At 36.9% G+C, this 20,744-nt stretch overlaps 1 protein-coding gene across 7 annotated transcripts in view; it reads right to left on the bottom strand.

Moving 5' to 3' along the window:
* Positions 1–532: 532 nt before the first annotated feature.
* SGCE (sarcoglycan epsilon) overlaps positions 533–20,744 on the bottom strand; it is a 69,055-nt gene continuing 48,843 nt past the window's right edge. For 2 of the 7 annotated variants that reach the window (XM_036328146.1, XM_036328149.1), the window contains 7 exons: positions 18,883–19,045; positions 16,135–16,346; positions 15,171–15,197; positions 14,225–14,413; positions 3,695–3,738; positions 2,762–2,796; positions 533–823 (listed from right to left, as the gene is read on the bottom strand). In XM_036328146.1, the coding sequence (XP_036184039.1) occupies positions 773–823; positions 2,762–2,796; positions 3,695–3,738; positions 14,225–14,413; positions 15,171–15,197; positions 16,135–16,346; positions 18,883–19,045 (721 nt within the window). In that variant the 3' untranslated portion in view covers positions 533–772. Of the gene's footprint in view, positions 824–2,761; positions 2,797–3,694; positions 3,739–14,220; positions 14,414–15,170; positions 15,198–16,134; positions 16,347–18,882; positions 19,046–20,744 lie in introns of those variants that run through there. The other 5 variants (XM_036328147.1, XM_036328150.1, XM_036328148.1 and 2 more) reach the window with 4 other exon arrangements.

The raw sequence follows: 20,744 nt of genomic DNA, 5'->3' as shown, positions 1-20,744 counted from the left end.
ATGTTATTTAAAAAATTTTAACTCACTTATGTAGCCAGGTAAATAGTGGCTCTCAGCAGAATGATGGTCTTTCTCTCTTGATAGTAACTACCAGCAGAGCTGAGCTCCAGCCATATCACAGGGGACCCTGGGGTTTTGGAGCTAATTCATGTCACCATCAACAGGTAACTATTCTCTTTGAGCAACAGCTCCTCAGATTATCGAGTCAGGTAACTGTGCACCCTGGGCTGCCTTCCACGAACTGGGTGCCTTCAGGTCCACAACCCATAAAACCATGCCTACCCTATAAAACACTCCAAGAAATGATGTATAAGACAGCAGGCTTTATGGGCCACAAGGATAAGAGTGTTATTTAAATGGGTTGCTCACTTAGGACACAGAGTATGGACATTTTATATATGTACAGGAAATGCTTAATAAAATCTTGTTGAATAAAGAATGAACACATGAGCCTATTCCTTAGCAACAAAAGCTTCCTACTATATAGGAGGCAATCGACTACTTTCTGAAGTAAATTTCACCAGACGTTAGGTAGGCTTCATTAATAATATTTATTTTAAAGATCACTTTTTATTGTAACAAATATAAAGTCATCGATGTTTTACAAATTGTCAAAAATGCTTTAAGTACAAAAGAAATACATTAGTAAAATGAAAGCTATATTGAATTATTTGGTATATACTTAATACTGTCAACATGCATACCATATGCCAGAAAAGCTCATGCATTAAGGAAGAGAGAAGAAATAATCTATAACAGCTATATTGTTTGATTACAAATTCATTGCTTCGGTCAGTTTTCTTTCTTCAGGGATACCATTTACCTGCAATGTGTAAGAGTGGATATGGGCATGCGTTAGTCAGGGCATGGACACTCGTAGATCTTGAGCAAAATATATTATGGCAAGGAGTGATTTTCTATCCTCTTAACATAATTTAAAATAATTTCTCTGCATTTGGTTTAAAAAAATTTAAAGAGGAAAAATTCTAATTTAGTCCTCTCCTTCTTGGGCCAAAGCTACAATGTTCTGCGTTTGCCAAAAGGCACAAGCCTGAAAATTCCTCCCACAATGAACAAACAGAGTGCGGGTCCACTGTGGGGTGTGTGACTGTACCTTTTAATCGTGGCTTTTTAGAAAATATCAGGTGGGTTGGAAAGGCTGAGAAAATGAGAAACTCGGGAAGGGCATCAATCCTAATGGCCTGGGCCTGGTTCAAAAGCAAGGGTTGTTTACCGTCAGCGTCTAACTGCTCTATTATCCTAGCTAGCGCTTAAGTCTAGGATTATGCCACCACGGCTAGTTCATTTCTTCAACGTCCGATGGTCGTTTAAAAGAAAACAACTAAATAAAACAAACTTCAAAATATACTCTTCCCTCACAAATTCCATATAGGCAGTTACAAATAAAATTTCTTGGGATCCAAGAGACATTCTTTGAGCTTACATTACCTTCACCAAGAAAACTATATACTGTTATTCACCACTGTCACCCCAATACATTTAATTAAAAAAAAAAACCACAAGAAAAGAAAACTGACACATAACATAGTGCGATGAGGTGCTGGAGAAAAGCAATGATTACTTCCTGATGCTCTTGCACAAACCTTGTTGCCTCTCTGTGGTACTATGATCTCCAGGAGGAAGGAAGAGAAAAGGGGTTGTACCCATGAAAGTGCACTAACAGGACCGGACCCATGCGCGTGCAGACAGAACAGAACAAACTTAGAAACTGAGTAACAAACTTTTTCATTCAAATGAACAGAATGGGAATAAAGAATATAACCTGCCCACTTAGCCCTTCTCTCCAGGAGACATGACTCTATTTGACTTCACATTTACCAGAGGCAGAAACACAACAATCTATCACAATTATCTTTTTAAAACTGCTAGGGTAGTCTCTCTCTCTCTCTTAGTATTGACACACTTTAGAGACTCACTGAAAACAAGATGAAGAAAGAAAACTACCATGAGAAAATAGTGCACTTTTGTCAATAATATGCTTGAAATTACAGAAAAATATAAGCAAACAAGAAGGCAATAGGCTATAGTATTAACTGAAAAGGGAATCAAAGCTTTCCTGATTCAAGCAAAATGTCTGCTCCCCAAAACCTGCTTTTGAAAAATAATTTTTAAAAAAATAGATTGAACAACTAAAATCCCCCTAGGGAAATTCTTTGGCTCTTGTCACATTTACTTAGGCACGAATTGTTCTTGTATTTGGAAATGCTGCCTATTACTAAAACGAAACATGCTAACAGGTCTGCTTGCTAGAAATCTATATAAATATGAAGTAAATCTTCCTAATATCATCTATTTAGGTTTCCTTATTTCCCCCAGTGGGGGAATAAGTAAAATGTGAATTTAAAAAATACTCAATATTTCTATTTTGCCAGAAATTATCTCCCTTCTATTCATTCTTTGCCTGAAATAATTAAGAATCAGAGTAAAGTCCATGAGGTGAAAGAAAAAGAAGTTTTAGCATTTCCATTGTAAAAATATTCTTTAAAATTTTTCCTCTTTAAAAAAAAGCCATGTAATTAGATGTAGTGGAAATTCATTTATTTCTTTGCTCTTTAGATAACCTATTTATAACAAAGTTTGTTCCTTCATCAATCTCCTGAATGCTTACATCGATATATTGAACAGTCTTGTTGAAACATGTTAGCATTTAATTAAAACAAGTAACCAAAATTGTAGGGGGAAATTCTGATAAATGTTATCTCATAATTAGAATCTGATGAACAAACTGCATTATACTTGCCTCAAATCTTTGAAAAGTTGTCAAACGAAAATCTCCTTAAATTCCCGAAAGCAGTAATAGAGAAGATAATTTTTGAATGAAAATATCCAATACATTCCTATATGGGCCTAAAGTTTTCAAGAGACATACTTCATAGCTCCCCTAACCACAATACCACTATTCATACTCAGAATTCCACATCCAACTTACATTTTTAAAACTTCTCTTGGTTTTCCAAAAGAGCTAAAAAGGCATTACTGGTTGCCTGGCAATTAGAACTAGAGATTCAACCACTAATTAGAAGACAATCCTGAATAAGTTACCTACTCAGTACAAAGATGAAAGAAATAATTGGTTGTGGACATTTTTTTTTAAGGACACTTGAAAGAAATAAAGGTAAAGAAAGCAAGTCTTAGGGACATAGAATAGTCCCAGAAGAATTGCCCGCCATCTTGTTGTCATGGGTCATGTTATCACAGCTTTAAAAAGTGGCATCAGAACAGGCCAGCCATTTCTCCTTTATCCCCCTGAAGCCTCAGTGATTAGTCAGGATGGTTTCCTTTTGTAAGAGTTAGTTTCAAGCTGCTCACTTACTGAGACAAATCCTGGATGCATCTAAGCTAAGAATCTTACATACCAAGGGGAAGAATAGGGCGCTTTGCTGGAGGAAGGGGGTTTCACTCAGTCTTCCTTAATTAGACGGGACCTTCATGGATGCTGCTGCTCTAAGATCACTGACCCTGTGTTTATCACTCTGATGCCTATCTATGTAATAATCTAAGCTATTATTCTGAAGTTCTAACTCTGATTAAGGAAAGACACAATTATTTTGCCCTACTTGGTAAAAAAAGCTCAAGTTTTGTAAATTATATTACGTAGTATAATTATCTTTTAATCTATTAACTTCACCCATAAACATCAACTTATTAGAACATCCATTCATTTAGCACTCACCTGTAGTCTGCTGTTGGGGAATCTGAGTCTGGTGTGGCAAGTTCCTAGAAATGATGAACATTTTTTTAGTAAAACTGTTTGCTTACACACATGTAAACAAAGGGCAGACATTAGAATGAAAACCTTTATAGCAAGAAAGAAGAACCTCAGAAATAATCTAGTCCAGTATTCCCCCACCCCCTGGCCATGAGTTTATGGATGAGGAAAGTGAGGTCTGAGGAAGATAAATAATAACAATACTAAGAATATTCATGGAGTTGCTACTGCATGCTACATTCAACCTCACAACAAACCTTAGAAGATAGGTATTATTTTCCCATTTACAGATGAAAAAACAAAAACAAAAACAGGCTTAGAGGTCCAAGACTTCATAAGTAGGAAGTGGTGGGTGAAGATGTGCACACACAGGCTCCAGGGCTTATGTTTGTAACCTATACACTTTCAGATCCAGGTCTAGAACACATTTAATTACACACTCATACTCTCACAGAGCAACATATGATAACCATCTTCATTCACTGTGCTAAACCTGTGCTCCTTGATCCCCACCTAGGAAGTGCTAACTGCCATCCACCCACTGCACCAGTCAAAACGTTGTCACCCCTGACCTTTCCTTCTTCTTCAGTCCTCACAGCTTGTCGCTTGGGAACTCTTGATGATTCTCCTCGATTTTTTTGAACCCATCCCCTTCTTTCCCAGCTCCATTGCTACTTGGTTGAAGCTATCACCACTGCTCACTGGATCTTTGCAACTGATCTGATTTGTTTCCTCACGCCCACTGTTGCTCCCTTATAACCCACTGTGCACATTGCTGTCAGACGGTTTTCTAAGACACAAATCTGCGTATGTCATTCAAATCTCATACACTTCATTGTTTTCTTACGCCTACCTGCAAACTAAGTTTTGGGTTTTTTAGTGAGCCCTAGATGGCCACTAGTATATCTGGACCCTACATGGAGGCCTCCCTGACTGCCTGAAACAGAGCCATCAGCACCACGGCCCACTCCCATTTCTTGCACCCTTCCAGCTCATTTGTCCTTGCAAAGTCAACTCAAAATTTGTTAGAGTGAATACGTGTTACTCTTAGAATTTTAAAATATCCCACAGGAATGCTAACAAAATTTTAACTAATTCTTATTTTTAATTAAAAAAAATAGCCTCTCAATATTCCCTCCTCTATGCCTCCCCACTCTCTAAGCACCACCCCAAATAGGCTACCATTTCGCCTGCTTTACATGCTGACTGTCATTGTATTTCCCTCACATGTTTAATTGCCCCAAAGTGCTTTAATAGTAAGAACCACCCTGTTCTGTTTAGTATCCTCAGCAATAGCATGAAATAAATACAGTCTGAATGAATACATGCAAAAGTAAAGATACAGAGATTCACATAATACACATTTGTTTATTAACGCTCACAAATACCCATTTCAAATTTTGATATTAAAACACGTTTACAAAAATGTACAATTTAGATTTGGGGTGAAATAAATTCTAGGAGTTAGCCCTTTGCAACAGAGTCTTATCCAAGTTAGGGATTTTCAATGTATTTTTTTGTTTGTTTCTCTTCAGCAATGGAATTCCTTTCACTGAAATCCTAAGCAGAACTCTTGATGTACAAAAGAGAGAAACATGAGGTCGCCCCAGTTGAAACAAGGGAGCTGGGAATCCCTCCTGCTTCGTTCCCTATGCCCCACATGCTGGCCCCTCAGGCATTTCTAAGAAACCTCCAAGAAGCAAAGTTTGAAAACCACTGATCTAAAATCATTTCAGCCAGGCAGATATTATATTCCAAAAAACAGTACATGCTGGTTAAATAGTGTTCAAACTCTTAATCGATAGGAATGTTAATGACTCTGAGTGATTTAAAAAAAAAATCAGTTCCATTTTAATATATTGTTAAGGAAATAACAAAATCAATTCTAATTCAATTTGAGGAAGTTACTTAATAATGCATCTCAATAATTACATTCCTTTTTGCTATTACCTATCAGCCCTACTTATCCTTGTGTGGTCTCAGGGAGGTATTTTTTTCTTTTCTTTTGGTTTGTTTATTCTTTCCATTTCACACAATGTACTAGTGTTTATAGTGGTTTGGATGATGAAAGTAAGAAGATTAATTTATAAAGCACAAGAGGAAATAAGTTCTAGATTTAAGGTTGAGAAAACAAACATCTTTACTACAGAAGTAGAAATGCAATTTCATTGGCATTTGGCGGGGAGGGAAACATGAGTTTTGTTTTCACTTCTCAGGTAAAACTAATTTGGGCTTTTTCTCCAATAGAAACTAACGCAGGAACCCCTTTCTCCCCCCAACCCCCCTCCCCCCCCCCCCCCCCCCCCCCGCAAACACATACATTCTTCTTCATTTCCTACCATCAGTAACTCTATCTAACCTATTCATTAAATCAATACATTTGGACAAAATAAAAATACCAAAGAAGATAGAGAAAGCCCTTCAGAATCTGTAGATCAAGGATACCAAAATTCAAAATCAATATTTAAATGAAGTCTTTGGAACCCATTCTCTCATTGGTCAGCCCAATTTACCCTTCTGTGGAAAGAACATCATTTGAAAAACACTGATCAAAATCAATCTAGACCCTGTCATTTCTTCTCTAGCCTCCATATTTTCCTCTTGTTACACTACTAAACTTTCTGCATAGCAATGGACTCCCAGGTTTGAAGAGAAATGGTTGACTAAGAAAGTGCCATTCATACACAAACTAGCAAGAAATCTTGAGATGAGAAAGCAACTGTGTGTATTACACTGGCTTGGGAATTTAAAAGTATCTGCAGTGTGAGTCCCATGTGGTTAAGTTTCAACAATGTACATGCACTCCTTGCAACTTCTACTGAAACTCAGATGAGTTATCTGAAAGTGCTTATGTGTGCAAGACGGTTCTCAACAAAAAATACGTGGGGATTCAACTTCCCCTAGGTATGCACACAAGAGCTCTGTTTTTGTGGTCACCCAACTTGAGACTACATGTGAACCTGTGAGTGTTAAGTGTTAATATATCTCTGATGGGCATATTTGAAGGCTGTATTCCATCTGAGACTTGAAGAGAGGTAAGAGCTCTGCTCCGGGAATACTGGGGAAATGCCTATTACAAACTCTGCTATAGTTAAGGAGCAGAGAACGCAGTAAGAAAATGGAACCATTTCCGTCTTTGGTGAAAGCAGGCTGCTGAAGGCAATTATACAGGAGAGTGGGGTTGGACTTCAAAGAGAATTCCTATAATCCTTCAAAGAAAGGACTTTTATTTTATAAAGGCATAAAACTATTTAAAGTAATTAAGTTATTAATGGGCTAACTGAACGATTATTAGGTGTAAACTGCATTATGTAGAAAAACTTAAGGAAACTGTAATTCTCTAAATTACTACTATTAATTATTTTTTAATTTTGCTGCCATTAATTACATGCATTTAAATAAAAAATTATGTAAATTAGCCATTGCACATACTTCATTCTTTAAGAAGGTAAAGGTAGTAACTTGCAAATTAATAAATAAGTGATTTGGGGGAGTATGCAATTATTTGTTATTTGTACAACCGTTTTAAGGTAATTTGACATTCTTGGATATCCTGCAGAGTAATTCTATGAGTAAGGTTGATGATTATCAACCCATTATATTCCTATTTGCTTGAAGACTCAAAAGCAAAGAAAGGTTAGGTGATTTGTATAAAAGCCATATAATCTGTGCCAGAGTTGAAAGTAAATGATAATTTAGTTATGTGGGATACAAAACATTTCTCTTTTGAGTTAGCATGGAGTCATTTAACAATAAGACCTAGTAATATATTTTTGAAATTTCCCAATTGTTTCAGCAAAATTGGCATTGCCCAAACCTTGCTGATTTGGACCCTATATATTTTACTAAGGGACCAGGCCATTATGTGGATTAAAAAAAGGACACAAGGAAATTGGAATCACCACAAAGGTTAACTTTCAAAACCTAATTTTAACTAAAATCAATGCATAAAGGAGAAAGGAGACATTCAATGATTTAATTTTCCCCCTACTTGTAGAAAGCCAAAAGTAAGAATACCGTAGCTTTAAAATGATGCAGTACAAACCTATAGAAGCAAAACCCATCAAAGAGATAATCCATTTATAGCTTTCAGTACTCATTGACTAAAAAAAAAAAAAAATAGCTAATGGCTCCAAAATATCCTTGGCTGGTTAGCACTTCTTGTCAACAGGAAATCATTATTTTGGTGCCATGAAGATTCTCTTCAACTGATATTAACTTTTATTGAAACCTAATTTTTTATTTATGGAATTTCATCATAAAGTTAGTTTTTACTTTTACTCAAGGAAAGACAATGGAAAAAATATTCAGATAAAAGCTAAAATAATTTGTTTCAAAATATATTTAATTAGACTTTGTTCTACTTTTATACTTGTTAATTTGCAGAAGATTAAGCATAACCTACTTCCTGTTATGAGTGGGATCCAATTACCCTGGATTAGGTATGTTTTGTGTAATGAATAAGGAAAATTTTTGTATAGCCAATTAAAAATCTTCCTAGAAAATGTCGGGCAATTCCCCCTAGTATGCATTGCTTTCAATCCTGTGTAAAGATGCCTCCCACTCAGGAAAAATTGATGGACATTGATGTTGGTTTAAGAAAAGAATAATGAGGAGGCAGATTTATCCCCTGAAAGACAATGTAATAAAACATTACAACTATAAGAATAAGTTCTTTTTCAGAAAATTGATTATCTGGCATCCTCCAATCAATGCCTGCCATAAAATTGCAAAAGGAGTACAATTTCCCAGTGGTTTTCAGTTTTTCAAGGCTTAGCATTTCTCTGCCGCATTCAGGCATTGTTTTCTAATCAGCTCTCACCTCTCACCTCTCCACACCATTCTGCTCAGGCAGCTTAAGGAGGTGTGAGAAGTCTAGAGGCTGATTAGCACAAACCCACAAACAGCCCAGCACTCTAGATAAAGGTGCGGGACTGCCTGCCCCTTTCACACTTTTCTTTTGCACGTGCCCCTCAGGAAGAATTAGGAGAAACTTATTCCTCTTTAAAAACTCCTCGTGGTGGAAGACCCCTTCCCCACCTCCACCCCCACCAGGAGCACCAATCTTAGCTTTCCGAATCCCAAAACCTAGGTCCTTGAAGTACTCAAATCAAGGATTTTCAACTGTTTTTCCTGCTCCATCATAACACATGTCCACAAGATTCCAAATCCCCACAAGGAGGGCCCTGAACTAATAAGAGCTCCACATATGAATTTGACCTTCAACTTGGTTTGGGACAACCAGGCTAGACTATCTCTCATCATTCCTTGTAGGACTTGGAATCTGATTTTATTATTTTAAATCATTACAAAGCTTTATCTTTGAGGTTTGGCCGTCAAATCTATAATATAGTTCTCATGTTGTTAAATCTTTGGTCAAAACCATAACCCTTAACCACAACAGTGATTTTTGGGGGGCAAAGCAAAATTTACTTTTTAAAGAATGACTTTATAATGTGACTTCCAGCAATGAATTGTAATAAGGGGACTACCTATAGAGGAAAAAATTCTTTTTACTCCTAATGGTAACATTTATTCACTGAACTACAAAGATAACTGATGAAGCATAGATGCAGAAGCCCTGATTATACTAGGGGATGAGGGACATTCTACAGAATATGTGGCTAGTGCTCCTCAAGACTGTCATGATCAATGGAAACAAGGAAGGAGTAAGACATTCTCCAGACCAGAGAAAACTAAGAACATGCCAATTATTGTGTCCTAGACAGAATCCTAGAACAGAAAAAGAACTTTAGAGAAAAAAACTAGTGAAATATGGGGGTGGAGGGGAGTATGTGGGGGAGGGAAAGGAAGGGGGAGTACACCAGTGTTGGTTTCTTAGTTGTAACAAATACAATAAAATACTGTAAATGGACATCTTTGCAACTTTTCTAGTACCTTGAAAACCATTCCAAAATAATGTTATTAAATAATAACTACATTAGCAAAGATCATATTAAATTTACCTTACATATTCTCTATTCTGTGATATTTTAACCAGCTGTTTGCCTCCTATAATCTGAGAAGGACAGGACCTCTGCACAAATAAGATCCCTCCTTTCTGAGCACATGTTCCATCTCCAGTTGCTTTCCACTGTCTGGTCAGTCACCTTGCCTGCAACCTGGATCAGAGAAAGAACCTTCTGACCTTCTCAAGGACCACATATCTATCCCTGACTTGACCAAGATAGGTACATAATCCAATCTCAATGTCATCTGCAAATAATGAAACACTTGTCACTGTCTAATTTGTGGAGAAGGGAAGGGAAGGGAAGGGAAGGGAAGGAGGGAAGGGAAGGGAAGGGAAGGGAAGGGAAGGGAAGGGAAGGGAAGGAGGAAAGGGAAAGGGAAGGGAAAGGGGAGGGAAAGGGAAGGGATGGGGAAGGGAAGGGAAGGGAGGAAGAAGGGGAAGGGAAGGGAAGGGAAAGGGAGGGAAGGGAAGGGAAGGAAGGAAGGGAAGGGAAGGGAAGGGAAGGGCAGGAAGGGAAGGAAGGGAAGGGAAGGGAAGGAAGGGAAGGGAAGGGAATGGGAAGGGAAGGGACGGAAGGGAAGGGAAAGGGAAGGGAAGGAAGGAAGGTAAGGGAAGGGAAGGTAAGGGAAGGGAAGGGAAGGGAAGGGAAGGAAGGGAAGGGAAGGGGAAGGAAGGGAAGGGAAGGAAGGGAAGGAAGGGAAGGGAAGGAAGGGAAGGGAAGGGAAGGAAGGAAGGGAAGGGAAGGGAAGGGAAGGGAAGGGAAGGGAAGGGAATGGAAGGGAAGGGAAGGGAAGGGAAAGGGGGAAGGGAAGGGAAGGGAAGGGAAGGGAAGGGAAGGGAAGGAAGGGAGGAAGGGAAGGGAAGGGAAGGGAAGGGAAGAGGAAGGAAGGGAGGGAAGGGAAGGGAAGGGAAGGGAAGGGAAGGGAAGGGAAGGGAAGGGAAGGGAAGGGAAGGGAAGGGAAGGGAAGGGAAGGAAGGAAGGGAAGGGAAGGAAGGGAAGGGAAGGGAAGGGAAGGGAAGGGAAGGGAAGGGAAGGGAAGGAAGGGAAGGGAAGGGAAGGAAGGGAAGGGAAGGGAAGGGAAGGAAGGGAAGGGAAGGGAGGGAAGGGAAGGGAAGGGAAGGAAGGGAAGGGAAGGGAAGGGAAGGGAAGGGAAGGGAAGGGAAGGGAAGGGAAGGGAAGGAAGGGAAGAAAGAAAGAAAGAAAGAAAGAAGAAAGAAAGAAAGAAAGAAAGAGAAAGAAAGGAAGAAAGAAAGAATCCACACACACCAAACAATAAAACATAACTGTATAATTGATAAGAAACTGTGTCAGCTCCACATTGCACACTATTATAGAGTTCTCTATACCTCATGGACTAACTTGTTTAAAAGACCCAAGTAAGTTTTTATGCAGCATTTAAATGTTCTTGAGTCTTGCCTAGAAGTCACACCCTATGCTTGAATATTTCTGGTAGTGAGTCTGAAGAATAAACACAAAATCCAGCAGCTAGCCAACTTATTTATGAGGGATAGATACAGTTAATATGAACATGTGAAGATGAAATGCATGCTCTTTTAGGAAGGATTAATTTAATAAATACCAGGCAGCATAATCCACGCATATACTCAATTATCAAGTACTATAATTCCTTATCAAATATCTCACTTTAATGTTTAGAATTCAGTTAGATTCAAATGACCAAAATATTTATATATGCGTGTACTTGGTACCAAAACAGAACTTTAGAGACAGGGCTATGCTTTTAAGGCAAGGGGTAAAAGATGAATTTGCATAAAGGACAGCTGTGATGGACCTGATACAATAAATTTCTTATTATCTGGCTTGGTTGGAAAATGAGGTTAATCACATATTCTAGCTTATAGGGAGTTGCCATAGAGACCATGCACATTTTATCCATTTCCAAGAATAAAAGAAAGATAATATACATTCAATACTGAAACTACACGGACTGTAATTTAATTTCCCTCTGATGAGTCAGATGCACTTGATGACCTCGCAGTGTCTCAGAGTAATCATTGTGAACATCATCAATTACCTATGTACCGTACTGATACAGAAGTACTAGTTAATGGAGTGCTGCCATTAACAGAACCCTGAATAATATGAATATTTTCTGGACTTAAAAATACATATAGGTTCAAATTGCTGCAAGTTCAATAAAATAACCTATTGCATTTACAGATAAAGAGATCTGATCAACATAATGACAGTCCTCATGGAGTTATAGAGAGACCAGGAAGATCCATTTAGTTGTAAACTAGATAGAAAATTTTATTTTGCTTGTATATAAGTAGAAACATTGCAAAACCCTAATTAAAAGAAATCAAAATCATTTTTAAGGAACTATTCTTATTCTCTGGTTAGAAAGGATATCTAAAAAAAAATAGTACAACCCTTCCCCTCCCTTAAATTTCACCAGCTTTTTACAAACATATTCAAGTTCCCCTACTCATCCCCAATAGTTCTCTATTCTAAAATTTGATAGTATTGTTATATTGTCAATAGAAGCATCTCCCAAACTGTCTTTTTTAAAGAGTCCCATCTTCTGACCTTTCCCCATGGAGTCTTAAGCATATCAAGACATTAAAGGCTCTGAGAACTCTTCTGATTTAAGAAACTGAACACAAATCTCTCCCTCAGGTGTATTTGATCATTTCGGTTTTTAGAATATATATAAACACTAGAGGCACGTTGCACAAAAATTTGTGCACTCAGGGGGGCGGGGTCCCTCAGCCCAGCCTGTGCCCTCTCGTAGTCTGGGACCCCTCGGGCTGCTGGCTTATCCATGGGAGGCATGGATGGCGGCGGGGCGGGTGGCGGCTCACACTGTCCCACCCCGCCGCCCCGGGTCACACATGGGAGGCCCAGATGGCGGCTTGCGCTATCCCACCCCGCCTTCAGTATGCAAATTTAATGGCCATCTTTGTTGGGTTAATTTACATATTCTTCTGATTGGCTGATGGGCATAGTGAAGGTATGGTCAATTAGCATCTTTGTCTTTTATTAGTATAGATTTTACTAGCACTCTTGGGTAAAGAATATACGAAATGGTAGCCTTAAAGAATTCTTTTCATTTTGAAAATGAGTGATAAGGCTGTTCATAATTTTCACCTAAAAAAATGCAGGAGAGGTTGTTAAATTGTACACTATCACAATATTATTAAAATTTTCTCATTAGTATCTAATCCTAGTAAAGTGGGTTCTGTGATGACTCACCAACCTACAGAGAACACAGAAATCCATCCCCTCCATTCAGTACAACCCAACTTTGAAAGACTCTACTATTTACATTCCTGATAAAATATTAATGTCTCCAAAACTCAAACTTTTAAATCACACGATTTTCCCCACTGTTAACAGGATGTGAGTCAGTTGTTCATGCACACATGCAGATACACACCTTGGCCCATTCAACACTAAGTAAATGATCATAGAAGAATTCAGAAAAATACAATATTTTTAGATTTATAAAGTATTTTTGGACAAATGTATTCAGTCTGACTGTCTATACCACTCATAGTAATTACTATTTAATCTTCAAGTTATCCAATGCAGTTTATGTGGTTACAAAATAACCATCACAATGGGAAAATGTCTGCATGCAGCACCGTTCCCAGATAAATCTTTAACTATTAAGAAGTTACTTTCATATCATATCCTAAGGTTTATGTATATTTGTGGAAGGAGAACTTTTCTATATATCCATTCTTATTTACAAAAAAAAAAAAAAAAAAAAAAAAAAGAAGAAGAAGAAGAAGAAGAAAAAGACCTCAAAATCAAACTTGTTACTTCCTTGGGGAAATTGAATTTAACCCTTTTTAACATATGGTTAAAAAAAGAAAAAAAAAGCCACGTTCTTAAAAATAAATGACAGTTTTACCTACAATTCACTTATATCAAAATTGATCTAGGCATGTCACACAGTGCTCTAAGAGCAACGGGGTAATTTCCTCACTCATCCTACGCCATACTCATCTGTCCAGGCTTTCTGACCATAGTTCTAACACAACAGAGAAGGTCTGCACTAATACGCTGTGTTTTTAGCCATTATTGGAACTACTTGTTCTAATATACAAGCAGATCACAAAAAAACAATTTAGATTAAATCAGTCTGTGATAATAACATTAAAGCAATAGGTTAACAGAACCAAATAATTCTAATAATAGCGCTAAAAAATAATTTGTCATGCTTTAGGATATGCCTCGCTTTTCACAATTAACTCATCTCTGAACAAACTTACGTTAGTTTATTAGCCGTGTCAATTTCTTAAATATTAAGGTAAATGTCACCTTGTTTGGATTATTCCTCTTGAAGAAAAAAGACAGCATTCCCTGAAAGTAATTCTATTAATTTGGGTCAGCACAGTGGGGCTGGGATCTACACTATGACCTTTGGTATTTTCTCTTTGTTACAAACAAACAAATAAACAAATGCTCCAATAATGAAAAGCTCTGGTCTTTACAGACATTAACTAGACACATTCATGCATATGAATAATCACTGTGCCAAGTGGATACTTACTGCTGTGTTTGCATCAATGGCATGTTAGTGCTCTCATAGCTGTCTGCGTGGAGAGGAGGTATGATTTCCCCTGTCACAGGGTGGAACACAGGAAGCGTTGACAGGGGCCAGGCTATCTCTCTATTCTTGGACATGTCACGAAGTTCTTTGGTAGATTTCTGGATAGCACTATGATGGACCAGTTGGATGCTAGGTCAAAAAGAAATAAAACAACATATATTTAACATCAGATATTATCTCAATGGGTCATCAATTTGAAAAAATTTTTTAATTTTTTTTTTTTTTTTTTACTTTTAAAAGAGGAGGACATTATTGCACTTTGGGCTTTCTACAAATTATCTCTAAAAAAGATACGTTTCATATATTTTTAACACAGCAAAATTGAAAATTATATATTAATTTTTAATTAAATGTGTCTTTCATTAAACTAAGCTATAAAGCACTGTGTTAATGTTACAGCCCTAAGTAACAAGCCAGCAGTCTATTTAAGGTTAAACTATCTACAGTTAAGATTAAACTACCAGAGCTTTTATACTGTTGCTTCTGATGGGGCATTTATAAATACTCACAGAAATTTCATTTTATGGTAGGTTATTACTGTAGATTCAGGAAAACGTGTATGAAAGGTCTTTTCATCTGTTGTCTGCTTTATAGGAATGCAGATTGGGAAATCACATAATATCAATGGCAAGTTAATATTCTGAATCTGAAATATTTTAGGTTTAGTTTTTATCTAAATAATCTTAGTTTTCAAAACCTTTTTTAAAATTTTTAGTTTCTACCCCTCCTAAATATCTCTATTTAGAAAGCAGCTTTCACATTTATGAAATAAACTATGAAAGATGATGAATGGGGGGAAAAAGCATGACACACATGTAAGAAGCATGATGAGCAACTGAGAAGTGAAAAAAATGATACAGAAAATAACAGGAAAGAAGACACTTACTCTGGTGTTTGCATGTTTCTCTTTTCCCTAGAAACAAAACAAAATTTATGAATTAAATAATAGCATTGATATTTGGAACATTAAGACTATATGCTCATGGGATCTTGCATGACGTGGAAATGCTGACACTGTTACTATTAAATGCCACCAGGCAGCATTTGCCACCAGGGTCATGACGTTACTTGGATGAGTACACACACAAAGATGGAATACTGATGAGAAACATACAGAAACATGAAAAAAAAAGGAGATTAGAATCAAGCTCTTGGAAATAAATTGTATGACATGATGAAATCAGGCTACATGTGAAAATGGAAGTTTGTTACTTGCTGCTTTGTTAATGTTTCTGTCCTTGGCTTTGTTACCCTGACTTCCCAATAATCTTGGGAGATTATTTTAATTGGCACAGATATTCTGAAAGTACTAACTATTCATGAACTGAATACTCATTACTCAAATTATAGCCTTATTTTTCATTAATTTACTCTTTACGTTTATATATATATGGGTATATATATTTAAACATTTAGATTGTCACCCTGTTTAATAATAGAACAATTTCAAGAAGAATGTTGACCATCATTCCTGATCAAACTAAGACAATTTAGTTAAAGTGAAATTACCATGGCAATAGATTCCTAAGTCTCTGATTATACAAAGGTGGTTTCTATAACCAAAATATGCAGCCTCCATTATTGTTGGGACTGTTTTTGCCAGCATGAATTTACATCTAGCCTTAATAATTTGTGAATAAAGTAATTATATCCCCTAATTTGATTTATTAGACTCCAAACTATTTTAATTCATTTTTAAAGGGATAAAGTACTATAGTTTGACTTGAACAGAACTTCAATTCATTTATAAAGTGTTTTATGAATTAAATGAAACTTGGCTTTTAATGGAATCTTATATGTTGTTACCCTAGTAGGCTCTATAATTTTTTATTAGTCTTTAAAGTACTCACACGCCTTCCCGTCGGCAGCACATGATATAAGCAAGTATTAGAAAAAGGACCAATGCTACTGCCGAGGGCACAGCCAATGTAATTAGGAAATCCGTGTAATAGTCTCTGCTTTTCAAAGAATCGGAAGGGGGTTTGTACTCTCCACCATCAGGTAAAATCCCCTCTCCGCGAATCACTTCCTGAAAGGTGGACACTTGCTTTGTTTTATCAACCTGATACAAAAGAAGACAATTACAAATCAAATTAATAACTGCAAACATTATGAGATTTTAAGATCTAGACATACCAAACATTCTTTTGACAAATATCTACAAAGCAGTCTTTTGTAAGCGCATTATCACCTTGAACTTGCAATTTTTTAGGGGAGCTGGGAAGGAGTAATGAATAAAAGTAATACATTGAAGGCTTTATGTTGGCCTACTTTCCATGTCCTTCTCATTATCTATACATACATACATACATATATATACATACATACATACATACATATGTGTGTATGTACTTGTGTCCTTCACACTACTATGTAATTTTCTAATTTCCTAATGACAAACCTCTAGTGCAGATGTTAACAAACCATAAGCTTGCTGATAACCAGGTATGTGGGTATAGTTTCCATGGTTAGCAAAAGAGAAAAGAAACAAAATGAGAGGCAATTTCTCAATGATTACAACCTTGATCTTTCTGGCATCCAGTTGACAGAAATAGCTTTTTGCAAAGGTAGTCTAAGGTACATGTAACCCACCCAACGCAATCGTTTTACTAAATTCTATCCCAGAATCAAAAAATGCACATTGGTGCTCTGTTCATTTACCTCCACATTAATGGACCTGCTTTCACTGAGTCGCATTTAATTATGTCAAGGGCTTCTTTAAACCACTGCAAACTAGCCATGTGAAATTTGTTACTACATTTGCTCCCCGCCCTGCCACAAAAAGGTTGGGAAGAATTATTTGTGGCATTTTTCAATATCCTCTTCCAAAAAACTTCACTTGAAGAATTTTGTTAACAATACAGTGCTTGTAAAAACTTTATTTCCTGCCAAGGAATTCATGCTTTGCCTCCTTTCAGAGTGAGAATTAAATAACATGAATTTCCTTTTTTAATACTAGACAGTAGCAGGCTCGTTGTCAAACTTGACCTTAAGCTTACTTTTAAAACAAAAATGGGTTTTTTAATTGATTTTAGAGAGAGAGGAAGAGAGAGGGATAGAGAGATAGAAATATCTATGAGAAAGAGACATGGATTGACTGCCTCTTACACGCCCCTTACTGGAGGTCAACCCCGCAACCTGGGCATGTGCCCTTACCGGGAACGGAACCAGGGACCTCTTGGTTCATGGGTTGACACTCAACCACGCCAGACTGGCCGAGCGAGGCTTACTTTTTTGGGGGTAAAATTTAGGCTAATTTTTCACTTCTTTTATATTTCATTTATTCTGCTTATTCATTGATTCTTTCAATTAAACCCCCTGAAGTCTTCTGTGGTAAGATGTAACACAACCTTTGTATTTAAAAAGTCTTACCACAAACATTAAAAGCTTCAAAGCACATCACTTTTAAACCTTTAGAAATTAATGTTCTTAAACATAAACATTTTGCAGCATAGCACAAGAATTATGGCCCTATTAGAGCCCGCTTTTTGTCTACTGATTCTGGTTGGAGGCATGTACTTAAATTATGAATGCAACCACTCCGTCTTCCGTACCCTTGTATGATGAGCACCATGATTGAAATACGGGGCTTTGTAAATTCAACACTTATCTATAACACACAAACCATACCATCTTAATAATTTTCCTTGATTTAAGCAGGCAGAGAAAGAACATTACTTTCCTAAGACACAAGCGACATAAAAAGAAGAGGCCCTGGCCAAGGGCCACAGGTGTAAGTGCTACAACGTAAGATGCTCTCCCCTCCTGGACCCAGGAAAGTTGCCTGTATTTGGTTCTCTAAGGCATGCAGTGACAGTTGTGTTTATGTGCCAATAACTTTGTTCAGATGTCAACTTCAAAGTCAGTCACCACTGAGCACCAAGAGTTGACAGAAGTTAAATCTAAAGGTCACTAAAGAAGCCAAACAACTTTTCCTTTTCCGAAGAAGCAGGATCAAAAAATATAAATTTTATATAAGACATTCTATATATGTATCTTACATATATATAAAACCATACCCACATTTTCCTAACTCTTTTAGTGTGCTCACTTAAGTTGTTTAGAAAGGAGTATTTTCTATTTCTGGGGCTGTGGGTAAAATTCTAACTTTCCTCACTTGGAATTGTTTTCCTTATCCCTTGAACTTCCCCTATAATGTGAGTTTCTAGGGCACTGGATTAGAGCACAATATTGCTTTCTTTTTAGACTGATTCTTGTACTCTGATCTCTCCTTCCAGACGGGGGTCGTGGCGGCATAGTTGAGACTTTCTACACATGTCCCACTGATTCCATAATTTATCCTGATGTAGCTAGCCGCCACCTGCATGTCCAGGGTGAGCAGGTAGACCACCTGCCAAGCTAATCCAGCCCAGCAACTAATCAAGGGTAGCCTGAGAACAAAAGTGGAGATACTTTCCGAAATGGATACGTTGTCAATGAGCTTGCCAACTACTTCAAGGCAGGAGAAGGCAATTTTGGTTAACAAAGTAAACCCAGGATTTGTTCCTAAAAGCAATTCAGGTTTTAGTCAAATGTTATCTTCCTGGCGAACCACTTCTAATTACATTTGCAAAACCCAAAACAGCATTAAAACTCACCAGCGAAATTTTGCACCAGTCAATGTAAAATTGAGAACGAAATTTTTTATCACAGGTGATTACGGGCTCCATTTCTTGACTGCATCTCAATTGATTCTGTGGGTTTTCCACTTCTCGTAAACAAGAAGAGAACGGGACATCTGCACCAACCATGACATACACGCTGCAAAAATGTGAAACTCTCAGGTTATCCTTTAAGAAAATTGAAAACACTGGGGGAAAAAAACAATCTACCCTGAAAGCAGGATTTACCCCTTTGAATTGAGGGATTATCGAGAGCCATCCCAAGGTAGGGACCTGGGTTTTAAAGGCAGTGATTCATTTAGGGGTTTCCTTTCATCCTTCCCTTTATTCAACCCATATTTACAGAGTACTTTGGTGCACCAGACACTCTTTCAATTCTATTTTAATTTCTTTAAAAGTTTTTCATCCTGCTTATTTTAATTCAAAATAATGATGTGTCCCTACTCTGGTTACTATGGTTAGTAGATTACTTACATTTAAAAACTATTCTTAAATAAATTGTTTAGAAAATAATGGAATTGCTAAAATAATAAATAATTATTAGTAATATATCTTCCCTTGAAGCATTTTAATAAGATTGTGAAATTACACCCCTGGAGGTAATGGAGCTTTAGGAAGTATTAGCTATTTACCCAAGAGTCCAGTCAGCCTTTCTACTTCATGGAGCCCTACTGTTAGATCTCTCATTACATGATCTCTCAAAGTTTTATCTAAGAGGGTAATATAAGATAAAACTATTGTTTGTTAAACACAAACTAGGCATGTGAAATTTATTTTCTTGCTGTGTATCTTGGCAGTTAGGGAAAACAATTCTACTTAATTGACCAATAGGTGACTCACAATAAAAGAGATATTAACATTTAAATAATCCTAGAGCAGCTTGAGAACATAGAAATATCATATAGGTCTTTCAAAAGAAAAGAGAAAAATAGGAAATTACTCTAAATTAAATATTAATTCTTTTCCTAGTGACAATATTATAGGTACTTACGAAGTAAACCCAGTAAAATTCAGCTGACTTCCTTGCAGAAATTGACAAACTGATCCTAAAATCCATACGGAAATTCAAGGGACCCAAAATAGCCACCCACAGAAGAAAAATCTTGAAAGAAAAAGTTGAAAGACTCACAATTACCAATTTCAAAGCAACAATTATCAAGACCATGTGGTACTAGCATAGGATAGACATGTAGATCAATGGAACAGAATTAAAGTCCAGAAATAAATCTTACATTTAGTAAACTAAAATTTGTCACAGGTGCCATGACAATTCAATGGGGGAAATAATAGTCTTTACAACATATGATGCTGGGACAATCGGATTTCCACATGTAAAATAATGAAGTCGGACCCCTACCTCACACCATATAAAAAGTAACTCAAAATAGATTAAAGACATAAATGCAGGAACTAAAACTATTAAATTCTGGAAAGAAACAGGCATAATAAATTGTCATGACCTTGGATTAGGCAATGGTTTCTTACATATGACACCGAAAGTTCCAGCAATAATTGAAAAAATTGATAAATTGGACTTATCAAAATTAAAAACTTTGTGCTTCAAAGGACACATTTTAAGAAAATGAAAAGGAAACCCATGAAATGGGAGAAACAATTTGCAAATCATAGATCTAATAAGGGAACTTGCACTCCCAATACATAAAGGACTTACAACTCAAATCCAATTTAAAATGGCAAAGAATCTAAATAGAAATTTTCTCAAAGAAAATGTACAAATGTCCAATAAGAGCATGAAAAGGTGCTCAACATCATTAGCCATTAGCAAAAGAAAAACCAAAACCACAAGGAGACACCACTTCACACCCATTCTAATAAAA

Source organism: Myotis myotis, unplaced genomic scaffold (assembly GCF_014108235.1).
Source record: "Myotis myotis isolate mMyoMyo1 unplaced genomic scaffold, mMyoMyo1.p scaffold_m19_p_11, whole genome shotgun sequence".
Lineage (NCBI taxonomy): Eukaryota > Metazoa > Chordata > Mammalia > Chiroptera > Vespertilionidae > Myotis > Myotis myotis.
The sequence above is the reverse complement of the archived record's forward strand: the minus strand, read 5'-3'. Positions and strand labels throughout refer to the sequence as shown.